At 38.9% G+C, this 14,028-nt stretch overlaps 1 protein-coding gene across 1 annotated transcript in view; it reads left to right on the top strand.

Moving 5' to 3' along the window:
* Positions 1–14,028, top strand: part of LOC138437863 (scavenger receptor cysteine-rich domain-containing protein DMBT1-like) — a 226,394-nt gene that overhangs the window by 139,435 nt on the left and 72,931 nt on the right. Inside the window, 1 exon segment of the mRNA XM_069585832.1 lies at positions 13,666–13,974. Within this exon segment, the coding sequence (XP_069441933.1) occupies positions 13,666–13,974 (309 nt within the window).

Genomic DNA, 14,028 nt, shown 5'->3' with positions numbered 1-14,028 from the left:
GTGAGTTCCCTCAAGTAGGGAGCTGGTCTTGGGCAAGAATCACCCCGTCTGATGTGATCATGGGACAGTGGAGCCCTGAGGACATCTGCAGTAGGTCCTTAACAGCCACAGCCAATCAGCTCTTATGTTGAAGATTATCATTGGAAAATTGATCTTTTTTAATCTCACCTTCAGCAGATCTTTTATGATTCTAGTTGAAGCCCTTAAGAAAACAATTCTTTTCCTTTTTAAAAGGTACTGTACTGAGGTATGACTGACATACAGAATTGCTTGATAAGTATGCATTTGTGAAACCATTACAGCATTTATATCATAAATCTATTCATCTCTTCAAAAAGCTTTCTTCCATTCTCTTTATCATTCTTATTAAAAATAATTATTGTTAAGGTGCTTGTAAATTTTAGTTGGAAACTTTTGTTTTAAGCAAACCCATTTTCTGGCATCTCAAGTAACCTTCCTCATTGTCACAATGTCCTAATCATGGTTTTAACTGTAGATAAATTTGTAGAAACACTACAGGTGTCTCTACCATATTTTGATAAATCAGCATCTGAATGAAAATAGAGTGTGTGATGTTTGAACTTTCTGTGAAATTAGAACTGCCAATGTTATCATCCTAAGAAGATTGATGTCTTGATATTAGTTCCAGTTAAGATACACTTAACAGTAGAGAAGTGGAGAGTGCTCTGATATTTAAACCCTGACCGTGGTTTGTACTCCCTGACTACCATTGCTTTAACTTAGGCTCTTACATTTTTATGAATGGTTCCAGGTTCCTTCTATTTCTCTTTTTGTCACAGTTTCCGCCTCTTGGTCTGTCTTTTCGGTATTTTCAGACATGTTTTAATGATGCGAAGATAAGTTAAAGTGGTGGTGATGTAGTAGAGACAAGATTAGAATAGCTTGTCTTTTCATTATCTCAATCAAAATCGAACTCTTGGAGTTTCTTCTGCTTAATCTTAGGAGTCAGGTACGCAAGAGAAATTTCAGCCTCAGTAGTGGATTGTTGGAAGTGGAGTGCTGTGTTTAGGAGAAATCTAAAGTGGAAACAATGGCCAGAGAAGAAGGTAGAGAAGCTTGTTTGAAACGAGGAGATTTCAATGAGGGGCTAAACAAATTGAGAAGGACTGTGGTGCAAGTGTGCTAAGTTGCTTCAGTCGTGTCCTACCCTTTGTGACACCATGGACCCTAGCCCACCAAGCTCCTCTGTCCATGGGATTCTCCAGGCAAGAATACTGGAGTGGGTTGCCATTTCCTTCTGTAGGGGATCATCCTTACCCAGGGATCAAACCTGGGTCTCCTGCATTGCAGGCAGAGTCTTGATTATCTTCTGAGCCACCAGGAACTACAGTACTGAAGTGCAAAATGGTGAGGGGATGAAGATGCAAGGATTGCAGGAGGGGAGGGTTGGAACGATGCAGGTCAGCTTGTACATTCACCACAGCCTCCGTGTTACACTTCCTTCCTGCCCTCATTCTTTCCCTCCCTCTCTTCTTTTATCCTGTTGTGGGAGTCATTTCTGAGCTCTGTGGAAGTGCTAGCATTTGGAGATTGCAGTTTTCTTAGAGGAAAGTTTTTATAATAGGGATTCTGTTTATTTAACAAATATAAATTTACTCATATTTCTCTCTTTTTTTGTATCAGATTTCGGTGAGTTGTGTTTCACAAGTAATGCGTTTTCAAGGACTAGGCCCACTTTACAAAAAAATTTTCAAATTAGAATAACACTGGTTCGTAATCTCTTATCTTTAGATGTCGGGAAGATCTATAATGACATTCCTCCTTTTGTTACTGGTGGTGTTAGTTTGTGTTCCCTCTTTTTTCTTAATTGGTTTTGCTAGAAGATTATCTGTGTTAATGTTCTTTTTAAGAGAATCACTAATGGACCCTATTGATTTTTTTGATTTGTATTTGCTTTCTACTTAATTGATTTCTGTACTCAGTTTTCACTCCTCTTTTTCAGTTATGATTTTCCCTGGTAGCTCAGTTGGTGAACAGTCTGCCTGCAATGCAGGAGACCCCTGTTTGATTCCTGGATCAGGAAGATCCCCTGGAGAAGGGAATGGCTACGCACTCCAGTATTCTGGCCTGGAGAATTCCATGGATTGTATAGACCATGGGGTCACAAAGAGTCAGACACGACTGAGCGACTTTCACTTTCCAGTTATGATTGTTGTTGCTTTTATAGATTCTTGAGTCTTGGATCATTTTCTTCTGTTTCTATTTTTATTCTAATGTAGGCATCAAGGAAGCATCAAGATTCTAAATTTTCTTCTGAGCATCACTTTATTAAGCTACCAGTTTAGCTAGTATATAATTTCTTTTGTATTTTATTACCATAAAATGTTTCTTTTTCTCTGAATGTATTCTTTGTCTTATAGTCTGACTTTGTATGATATTAACATAGATACTGTATACAGCCTTCTCTGATTTGTGTTTGCATAGTATATAATTTTTTACCCTTTTACTATGTTTCTGTGTTTATATTCAAACACATATATATTTATAGACAGTATACTGTTATGTCTTATTTTATCTGGTCTGATCATCTTGGTTTTTATTTGGAGTACTTAAATTATTTACGTTTAATGTAATTATTGATATAATTGGGTTTAAGTGTACTTGCCTGCTATTTGTTATATCTTTGTTCCTATTTTAATTTTTGAGTATATTATTTTATCTTAAAACTTTATTGGCTTATTAATCATATCAGATTTTTAGGTGATAATAATGTTGAATTATTTTTTTAAATTTTAAAATAATTTTTATTTAATTTTGGCTGTGCTGGGTCTTCATTGCTGCATAGGTTTTTCTCTAGTTGTGGAGATCAGAGGCTACTCTTTAGTGGCAGGCATGAAGTTCTCATTGTGGCGGCCTCTCTTGCTGTGGAGCACAGGCTCCATGGTGCTCAAGTTTCAATAGTCGTGGCCCCTGGGCTCTAGAGCACAGGCTCACTAATTGTGGTGCACGGGCTTAGTTGCTCCGTGGTATATGGGATTTTCCTAGACCTGGGAAAGAAACAGCGTCTCCTGCATTGGCAGATGGATTGTTCACCACTGAACCACTGGGGAAGCCCATGTTGAATTACTAATCTTTAATTACATTCCACCTTGAAATGACGTAACGTCACAACATGCAAAGTCAGTCATTAGTTTTCTTCCACTTTGGCCATTGGTGCTATCACTGCCGCACATTCTACTTATAAATTTATTATGAATCTTATAGTTGCTAATATTTTTGCCTTAAATCTTCTAACAGAGAATCAACATTTAGCAGAGACTCTATACCTTTGAGTGGATCCCTGTTTTCATTTGCTGTCATCTCCCTTTAGCTTGAAGAACTTTCTGAGGCAGTTTTGTGTAGTTGTGTCTTCTGGCCTCCAGTTCTGTTATTTTTTTCATTTACCTGAAGTCATTTTAATTTTCATTCAGTTTTGAAAATTATTTTTATAGGTGATTCAATTCTAGAGTAACAAGTGCCCAACCCCAATACTTTACATATGTTTTTACATTGTCATCTGACTTTCACCGCCTCCAACAAAAAGTCAGTAAATAATACTTATCCTTTTGTTCCACTGTATATAATGTGTCAAATTTCCCAGGCTGCTCTTGGATATTTTTGTTTGTTTGTCTGCCACTGAATTTCAGTATTTACATTGTCATGTTTTCTGAGAATGATTTCATTACCTTGTTCAGGGTTTGTTTAGCTTTTTGAATAGGTGGGTTTATAGTTTTCAATAAATTTGCAAAAAATTTCATTTATCTTTCCTTAATATTTTTCAGCACAGCACTTATTCTGAATCTCCAAATACACATATTTTATATATTTTTATATTATCCTACATGCCACTTGTTTCCATTCATATTTATCTGCCTTTTTACTCTCTTTGGTTCAGTTTAGATGGTCTCTACTGCTGTGTTTTACTTCCCAGTTCTTTCATTCTGCAATGTCTAGTCTCTTGTGTAACTAATCCAAATAACTGTTCATTCCAATGCTACATTTTTTCAGTTTTATAAGTCTCATTTGTTTATTTTTCCTAGTTTTCCTCCCTGTTTATTTTTATTGTTCATTAAGCAATTTGATATTAGTGGTTTAAAGATCTCTTCAGCCAATTCAGTCATTTCTGTAATTTCTGAAGTTGATTTAAATGATTATTTTTGGAAATTCTATTAATTTTTTGGTTGGATGTTGGGCATCACTAAGCAGTCCTTTACCAGTAAGAACTTTAGAAATAAATAATCAGAACACATCTAAAAATCAGGGAATTGTACTTGATGAATCAAATAAAGTTTTTTCATTGGATTATTTTCATTCTGTTCAAAATGTGTTCCTCTGATGACCAAATGATGAACTTTGATTTTGGTTTCTCTCCTTTAGTTTTAAAAGTTCCTTGATCTCACCTTGCCAACCATATGCCCCACCTACACCCTACTTCTACAGTAGTAGCTGTCCTTTCTAATTTTCTTTTCCATTCATCTGTGTCTTTTAAGATTGTGTTTGCTTGTCTGAAGTGGGAGAAATGAAAAAGGATAGCAGCTTAAGTGGTAGATGGGAGGAGCAGAGGGTGATGTAATATGCTAACAACCTATTCAACAAGTTTTTCCCACAAATATTTACATATTTTGTCCGTATTGAGGCTTTTTGAACTTGGACCTCTCCAAATTATGGCTTGTTTGCTCACTTCCTCCTCCTTCTCCTTCTTCTTCCTCCTTTTAGAATTGTAAAACATTCAACATGCCATCTTCTTTTAGAATTGTAAAACATTCAACATGCCATCTTCTTTTAGAATTGTAAAACATCCATGAAAGAAATTAAAGACACCACATTAACAAATTGAAAAATAAAAGCCATATGATTATCTCAATAGATGCAGAGAAAGCCTTTGACAAAATTCAACATCCATTTATGATAAACATTCTTCAGAAAGCAGGAATAGAAGGAACATAACAACATAATAAAAGCTGTGGTACATATACACAATAGAGTATTACTCAGCCATTAAAAAGAATACATTTGAATCAGTTCTGATGAGATGGATGAAACTGGAGCCGATGCTACAGAGTGAAGTAAGCCAGAAAGAAAAACACCAATACAGTATACTAACACATATATATGGAATTTAGAAAGATGGCAATGACGACCCTGTATGCAAGACAGGAAAAAAGACACAGCTGTGTATAATGGACTTTTGGACTCAGAGGGAGAGGGAGAGGGTGGGATGATTTGGGAGAATGGCATTCTAACATGTATACTATCATGTAAGAATTGAATTGCCAGGCTATGTCCAATGCAGGATACAGCATGCTTGGGGCTGGTGTATGGGGATGACCCGCAGAGATGTTAAGGGGAGGGAGGTGGAGGGGGGTTCACGTTTGGGAACACATATATGAATTAAAGATTTTAAAATTAAAAAAAAGTAAAAAAAATAAAAGAAAAAAAATAAAAGGTATATATGACAAACCCACAGCAAACATTATCCTCAATGGTGAAAAATTGAAAGCATTTCCCCTAAAGTCAGGAACAAGACAAGGGTGCCCACTTTCACCACTACTATTCAGCATAGTTCTAGAAGTTTGGCCACAGCAATCAGAGCAGAAAAAGAAATAAAAGGAATCCAAACTAGAAAGAAGAAGTAAAACTCTCATTGTTTGCAGATGACATGATCCTCTACATCAGTTCAGTTCAGTTCAGTTGCTCAGTCATGTCTGACTATTTGTGACCCCATGAATCGCAGCACGTTACGCCTCCCTGTCCATCACCAACTCCCGGAGTTCACTCAGACTCGCTTCCATCAAGTCAGTGATGCCATCCAGCCATCTCATCCTCTGTCGTCCCCTTCTTCTCCTGCCCCCAATCCCTCCTAGCATCAAAGTCTTTTCCAATGAGTCAACTCTTCTCATGAGGTGGCCAAAGTACTGGAGTTTCAGCTTTAGCATCATTCCTTCCAAAGAAATCCCAGGGTTGATCTCCTTCAGAATGGACTGGTTGGATCTCCTTGTAGTCCAAGGGACTCTCAAGAGTCTTCTCCAACACCATAGTTCAAAAGCATCAATTCTTCAGCGCTTAGCCTTCTTCACAGTCCAACTCTCACATCCATACTTGACTACTGGAAAAACCATAGCTTTGACTAGACAGACCTTAGTCAGCGTAGTAATGTCTCTGCTTTTGAATATGCTATCTAGGTTGGTCATAACTTTTCTTCCAAGGAGTAAGAGTCTTTTAATTTCATGGCTGCAATCACCATCTGCAGTGATTTTGTAGCCCCCAAAAATAAAGTCTGACACTGTTTCCATTGTTTCCCCATCTATTTCCCATGAAGTGATGGGACCAGATGCCATGATCCTCGTTTTCTGAATGTTGAGCTATAAGCCAGTTTTTCTCTCTCCTCTTTCACTTTCATCAAGAGGCTTTTTAGTTCCTCTTCACTTTCTGCCATAAGGGTGGTGTCATCTGCATATCTGAGGTTATTGATATCTCTCCCGGCAATCTTGATTCCAGCTTGTGTTTCTTCCAGTCCAGGGTTTCTCATGATGTACTCTGCATATAAGTTAAATAAGCAGGGTGACAACATACAGCCTTGACATACTCCTTTTCCTATTTGGAACCAGTTTGTTGTCCAATGTCCAGTTCTAGCTATTGGTTCCTGGCCTGCATACAGATTTCTCAAGAGGCAGGTCAGGTGGTCTGGTATTCCCATCTCTTTCAGAATTTTCCACAATTTATTGTGATCCACACAGTCAAAGGCTTTGGCATAGTCAATAAAGCAGAAGTAGATGTTTTTCTGGAACTCTCTTGCTTTTTCCATGATCCAGCGGATGTTGACAATTTGATCTCTGCTTCCTCTGACTTTTCTAAAATCAGCTTGAACATCAGGAAGTTCACGGTTCACGTATTGCTGAAGTCTGGCTTGGAGAATTTTGAGCATTACTTTACTAGCATGTGAGATGCGTGCAATTGTGCAGTAGTTTGAGCATTCTTTGGCATTTCTTTGGGATTGGGATGAAAACTGACCTTTTCCAGTCCTGTGGCCACTGCTGAGTTTTCCAAATTTGCTGGTTATTGAGTGCAGCACTTTCACAGCATCATCTTTCAGGATTTGAAACAGCTCAACTGGAATTCCATCACCTCCACTAGCTTTGTTAGTAGTGATGCTTCCTAAGGCCCATTTGACTTCACATTCCAGGGTGTCTGGCTCTAGATGAGTGATCACACCATAGTGATTATCCAGGTCGTGAAGATCTTTTTTGTACAGTTCTTCTATGTATTCTTGCCACCTCTTCTTACTATCTTCTGCTTCTGTTAGGTCCAGACCATTTCTGTCCTTTATAGAGCCCATCTTTGCATGAAATGTTCCCTTAGTATCTCTAATTTTCTTTTTCTTTTTTTAAAAATTTTTATTTTTACTTTATTTTACTTTACAATACTGTATTGTTTTTGCCATACATTGACATGAATCCACCACGTGTGTACATGCGTTCCCAAACATGAACCCCCCTCCCACCTCCCTCCCCATAACATCTCTCTGGTCATCACCATGCACCAGCCCCAAGCATGCTATATCCTGCATTGGCCATAGACTGGCGATTCGATTCTTACATGATAGTATACATGTTACAATGCCATTCTCCCAAATCATCCCACCCTCTTCCTCTCCCTCTGAGTCCAAAAGTCCGTTATACACAGCTGTGTCTTTTTTCCTGTCTTGCATACAGGGTCGTCATTGCCATCTTTCTAAATTCCATATATATGTGTTAGTATACTGTATTGGTGTTTTTCTTTCTGGCTTACTTCACTCTGTATCATCGGCTCCAGTTTCATCCATCTCATCAGAACTGATTCAAATGTATTCTTTTTAATGGCTGAGTAATACTCCATTGTGTATATGTACCACAGCTTTCTTATCCATTCATCTGCTGATGGACATCTAGGTTGTTTCCATGTCCTCGCTATTATAAACAGTGCTGTGATGAACATTGGGGTACATGTGTCTCTTTCAGTTCTGGTTTCCTCGGTGTGTATGCCCAACAGTGGGATTGCTGGGTCATAAGGTAGTTCTATTTGCAATTTTTTAAGGAATCTCCACACTGTTCTCCAAAGTGGCTGTACTAGTTTGCATTCCCACCAACAGTGTAGGAGGGTTCCCTTTTCTCCACACTCTCTCCAGCATTTATTGCTTGCAGATTTTTGGATTGCAGACATTCTGACTGGTGTGAAGTGGTACCTCATTGTGGTTTTGATTTGCATTTCTCTAATAATGAGTGATGTTGAGCATCTTTTCATGTGTTTGTTAGCCATCCATATTTCTTCTTTGGAGAAATGTCTGTTTAGTTTTTTGGCCCATTTTTTGATCGTGTCATTTATTTTTCTGGAATTGAGCTGCAGGAGTTGCTTGTATATTTTTGAGATTAGTTGTTTGTCAGTTGCTTCATTTGCTATTATTTTCTCCCATTCAGAAGGCTGTCTAATTCTCTTGAAGAGATATCTAATCTTTGCCATTCTGTTCTTTTCCTCTATTTCTTTGCATTGATCCCTGAAGAAGGCTTTCTTATCTCTTCTTGTTATTCTTTTGAACTCTTCATTCAGATGCCTATATCTTTCCTTGTTTCCTTGGCTTTTCCCCTCTCTTCTTTTCACAGCTGTTTGTATGGCTTCCCCAGACAGCCATTTTGCTTTTTTGCATTTCTTTTCCATGGGGATGGTCTTGATCCCCGTCTCCTGTACAATGTCATGAACCTCATTCCATAGTTCATCAGGCACTCTATCTATCAGATCTGGCCCTTAAATCTATTTCACACTTCCACTGTATAGTCATAAGGGATTTGATTTAGGTCATTCCTGAATGGTCTAGGAGTTTCCCTGCTTTCTTAAATTTCAGTCTGAATTTGGTAATAAGGAGTTCATGATCTGAGCCACAGTCAGCTCCTGGTCTTGTTTTTGTTGACTGTATAGAGCTTCTCCATCTTTTGCTGCAGAGAATATAGTCATTCTGATTTTGGTGTTGACCATCTGGTGATGTCCATGTGTAGAGTCTTCTCTTGTGTTGTTGGAAAAGGGTGTTTGCTATGACTACTGCATTTTCTTGGCAAAACTCTATTAGTCTTTGCCCTGCTTCATTCCGCATTCCAAGGCCAAATTTGCCTGTTACTCCGGGTGTTTCTTGACTTCCTACTTTTGCATTCCAGTCCCCTATAATGAAAAGGACATCTTTTTTGGGTGTTAGTCTAAAAGGTCTTGTAGGTCTTCATAGAACCGTTCAACTTCAGCTTCTTCAGCATTACTGGTTAGGACATAGACTTGGATTACTGCGATATTGAATGGTTTGTCTTGGAAACAAACAGAGATCATTCTGTCGTTTTTGAGACCGCATCCAAGTACTGCGTTTTGGACTCTTTTGTTGACCATGATGGCTACTCCATTTCTTCTGAGGGATTCCTGCCCATAGTAGTAGATATAGTGGTCATCTGAGTTAAATTCACCCATTCCAGTCCATTTTAGTTCGATGATTCCTAGAATGTCGACGTTCACTCTTGCCATCTCTTGTTTGACCACTTCCAATTTGCCTTGATTCATGGACCTGACATTCCAGGTTCCTGTGCAATATTGCTCTTTACAGTATCGGATCTTGCTTCTATCACCAGTCACACCCACAGCTGGGTATTATTTTTGCTTTGGCTCCATCCCTTCATTCTTTCTGGAGTTATTTCTCCACTGACCTCCAGTAGTATATTGGGCACCTACTGAACTGGGGAGTTCCTCTTTCAGTATCCCATCATTTTGCCTTTTCCTACTGTTCATGGGGTTTTCAAGGCAAGAATACTGAAGTGGTTTGCCATTCCCTTCTCCAGTGGACCACATTCTGTCAGACCTCTCCACCATGACCTGCCCATCTTGGGTTGCCCCACGGGCATGGCTTAGTTTCATTGAGTAGACCAGGCTGTGGTCCTAATGTGATTAGATTAACTAGTTTTCTGTGAGTATGGTTTCAGTGTGTCTGCCCTCTGATGCCCTCTTGAAACACCTACCATCTTACTTGGGTTTCTCTTACCTTGAGCATGGAGTATCTCTTCATGGCTGTTCCAGCAAAGCACAGCCGCTGCTCCTTACCTTGGATGAGGGGTATCTCCTCCCACTGCCCTTGATCCTTTACATAGAAAACGCTAAAGATTCCAGCAGAAAATTACTAGAGCTAATCAATGAATATAGTAAAGTTGCAGGATATAAAATCAACACACAGAAATCCCTTGCATTCCTATACACTAATACAGAGAAAACAGAAAGAGAAATTAAGGAAACAATTCCATTCACCATTTCAACGAAAAGAACAAAATACTTAGGAATATATCTACCTAAAGAAACTAAAGACATAGATATATATAGCTATAAAACACTGGTGAAAGAAATCAAAGAGGACACAAATAGATGGAGAAATATACCATGCTCATGGATCAAAAGAATCAATATAGTGAAAATGAGTATTCTACCCAAAGCAATCTATAGACTCAATGCAATCCCTGTCAAGCTACCAATGTTATTTTTCACAGAGCTGGAACAAATAATTTCACAATTTGTATGGAAATACAAAAAACCTCGAATAGTCAAAGCAATCTTGAGAAAGAAGAATGGAACTGGAGGAATGAACCTGCCTGACTTCAGGCTCTACTACAAAGCCACAGTCATCAAGACAGTATGGTACTGGCACAAAGACAGAAATATAGATCAATGGAACAAAATAGAAAGCCCACAGATAAATCCACACACCTATGGACACCTTATCTTTGACAAAGGAGGCAAGAATATACGGTGGATTAAGGACAATCTCTTTAACAAGTGGTGCTGGGAAAACTGGTCAACCACTTGTAAAAGAATGAAACTAGAACACTTTCTAACACCATACACAAAGATAAACTCAAAATGGATTAAAGATGTAAATGTATGATCAGAAACTATAAAACTTCCAGAGGAGAACATATAGTCTCTGACATACATCACAGCAGGATCCTCTATGACCCACCTCCCAGAATATTGGAAATAAAAGCAAAACTAAACAAATGGGACCCAGTTAAACTTAAAAGCTTATGCACAACAAAGGAAACTATAAGCAAGGTGAAAAGACAGCCTTCAGAATGGGAGAAGATAATAGCAAATGAAGCAACCGACAAACAACTAATCTCAAAAATATACAAGCAACTCCTGCAGCTCAATTCCAGAAAAATAAATGACACGATCAAAAAATGGGCCAAAGAACTAAACAGACGTTTCTCTAAAGAAGACATGCAGATGGCTAACACATGAAAAGATGCTCAACATCACTCATTATCAGAGAAACGCAAATCAAAACTACAATGAGGTACCATTTCATGCCAGTCAGAATGGCTGCAATCCAGAAATCTACAAGCAATAAAAGCTTGAGAGGGTGTGGAGAAAAGGGAACCCTCCTACACTGTTGGTGGGAATGCAAACTAGTACAGCCACTATGGAGAACAGTGTGGAGATTCCTTAAAAAACTGGAAATAGAACTGCCTTATGACTCAGCAATCCCACTGCTGGGCATACACACCAAGGAAACCAGAATTGAAAGAGACACATGTATCCCAATGTTCATCGCAGCACTGTTTATAATAGCGAGGACATGGAAACAACCTAGATGTCCATCAGCAGATGAATGGATAAGAAAGCTGTGGTACATATACACAATGGAGTATTACTCAGCCATTAAAAAGAATACTTTTGAATCAGTTCTAATGAGGTGGATGAAACTAGAGCCTATTATACGGAGTAAGGTAAGCCAGAAAGAAAACCACCAATACGGTATCCTAACGCGTAAATATGGAATTTAGAAAAATGGTAACGATAACCCTGTATGCAAGACAGCAAAAGAGACACAGATGTATAGAACAGTCTTTAGAACTCTGTGGGAGAGGGCAAGGGTGGGATGATTTGGAAGAATGGCATTGAAACATGTATAATATCATATATGAAATGATTCATCAGTCCAGGTTTGATGCATGATGCTGGATGCTTGGGGCTGGTGCACTGAGATGATCCAGAGGGATGGTACTGGGAGGGCGGAGGGAGGGGGGTTCAGGATGGGGAACACGTGTATACCTGTGGCGGATTCATGTTGATGCATGGCAAAACCAATACAATATTGTAAAGTAATTAGCCTCCAATTAAAATAAATAAATTTATATTAAAAATATTCTGTGATAACCTATATAGAAAAAAATCTGAAAAAGAATGAATATATTTATAGGTATAACTGAATCAGTTTGTTGTATGCCTGAAACTAACATAACACTGTAAATCAACTATAATCCAATAACATTTTAAAGGGGAAAAAAAAGAAATTAAAGACAATATAATCAATGGAAAGTCATTCTGTGCTTCTGTCCTGGAAGAAGTAATATTGTTAAAATGCCTGTACTTGTCAAAGTGATCTACAGATTTAATGCAATTCCTAGCTAAATCCCAATGGCATTCTTAATAGAAATAGAGAAAACAGTCTTAAAATAGGAGTGTGTGGTTTAATTTTTATATATTCATGAATTTCCTGTTTCCTTATCACTATTGAGTTTTAGTTCCATTCCATTATGGTCATGAAAGAAACTTCGAATTATTTTAATATTTTTGAATTTGTTAAGACTTATTTGTAACCTAGCCTGGAGAATATTCCATGTGTGCTTGAGAAGAATGCATATTTTCCTGTGGTTAGAATTAGTCCAATGATAGTATTAAAATCAATTAGCATTTTCTATGAGTCCTGTTTCAGAAGAAAAACCTTTAATAGGAGATGATCTGGAAACTCAGCTGTCTGGTAAGCTCCCACTGCGAACACACACTCTACCAGGTTCTTTGACAAATCCTAGGATTTCCAGAGAGATGGCTGGGCCTCTCTCTCTATGACACTCTGAGTTTTCTTAACTCATCTTCTTTCCCACTAAGGTCACTGAAGAAATTCATGGAATTTTTGCCATTGAAAAGACAAGATGTGATGACATAAACATGAATTAGTGATAGTGTCTATATTTCTTCTCTGGAGCTGTCACCCGTCTACAGGTTGGCATCCCCTCATGGATCCAGCCTCAAGACTTTCCCTCACCTAAGTCACTTGAGGACTAGCTCCTGGGAGAGAAAACTGATCAGAATATTAGCCCCACAAGTTCCAGGAAAGCTTTCTAAGCTTGTCTGGATGTTAGGTCTCTCATCTCATAGTCCATGTTCCTCTGGGTGGGTTCTGTTCTGCATATTTCTACTTTCAAGTGCCTGCATATTACACATTATCCTTGGATCTGTAGGTCCTAGGCTGCTAAGTGAGAAATTTACTTCTTCAGCCAACTGAAAGATGTGTTTCCAGTATTCAACCATTCCAATGATCTGAATTGGGCTCTGTAGTTTCTAGGCTCCTAGACCAAGGAATTCAGATTTCTAACCAGTCTCAAAGTGTATGTTCTTGGGATTCAGCCATTCTAAATGGACCTTGTAATCCTCCTGAATTTGTCTTTAGAAACCTGCTTAAGAAAATTCAATTATGACACTAACTGTCAAAGACTCTCTATATGCTCCACTCCTAAAATGAAAAACTTTCACTCCACTGCCTGTGACGTGTGGTTTACAGTTGCCAAGTCAGTACCATGAACACTCACTGGTTTTGTTGTTTCTTCTTAGGGTTTGTGCATCTGGCTGGAGGGCATGGACCCTGCTCAGGGCGAGTAGAAGTGTATTCTGGAGAAGCCTGGACCCCAGTGTCTGATGGGAACTTCACACTCCCCACTGCCCAGGTCATCTGTGCAGAGCTGGGGTGTGGCAAGGCTGTGTCTGTCCTGAGACATGAACTCTTCCAAGAGTCCAGTGCCCGGGTCTGGGCTGAAGAGTTCAGGTGTGAGGGGGAGGAGCCTGAGCTGCGGGTCTGCCCCAGAGTGCCCTGTCCAAGGGGCACTTGTCACCACAATGGAGCTGCTGAAGTTGTCTGTTCAGGTGAGATGCAGGTCAGGCCTTTCACCTCTGTGAACACCCTGTTCAGGTGAGAAA

Source organism: Ovis canadensis, chromosome 3, assembly GCF_042477335.2.
Source record: "Ovis canadensis isolate MfBH-ARS-UI-01 breed Bighorn chromosome 3, ARS-UI_OviCan_v2, whole genome shotgun sequence".
Classification (NCBI taxonomy): Eukaryota; Metazoa; Chordata; class Mammalia; order Artiodactyla; family Bovidae; genus Ovis; species Ovis canadensis.
Note: the sequence above shows the minus strand (reverse complement) of the source record. Positions and strands in the feature narration are given on the sequence as shown.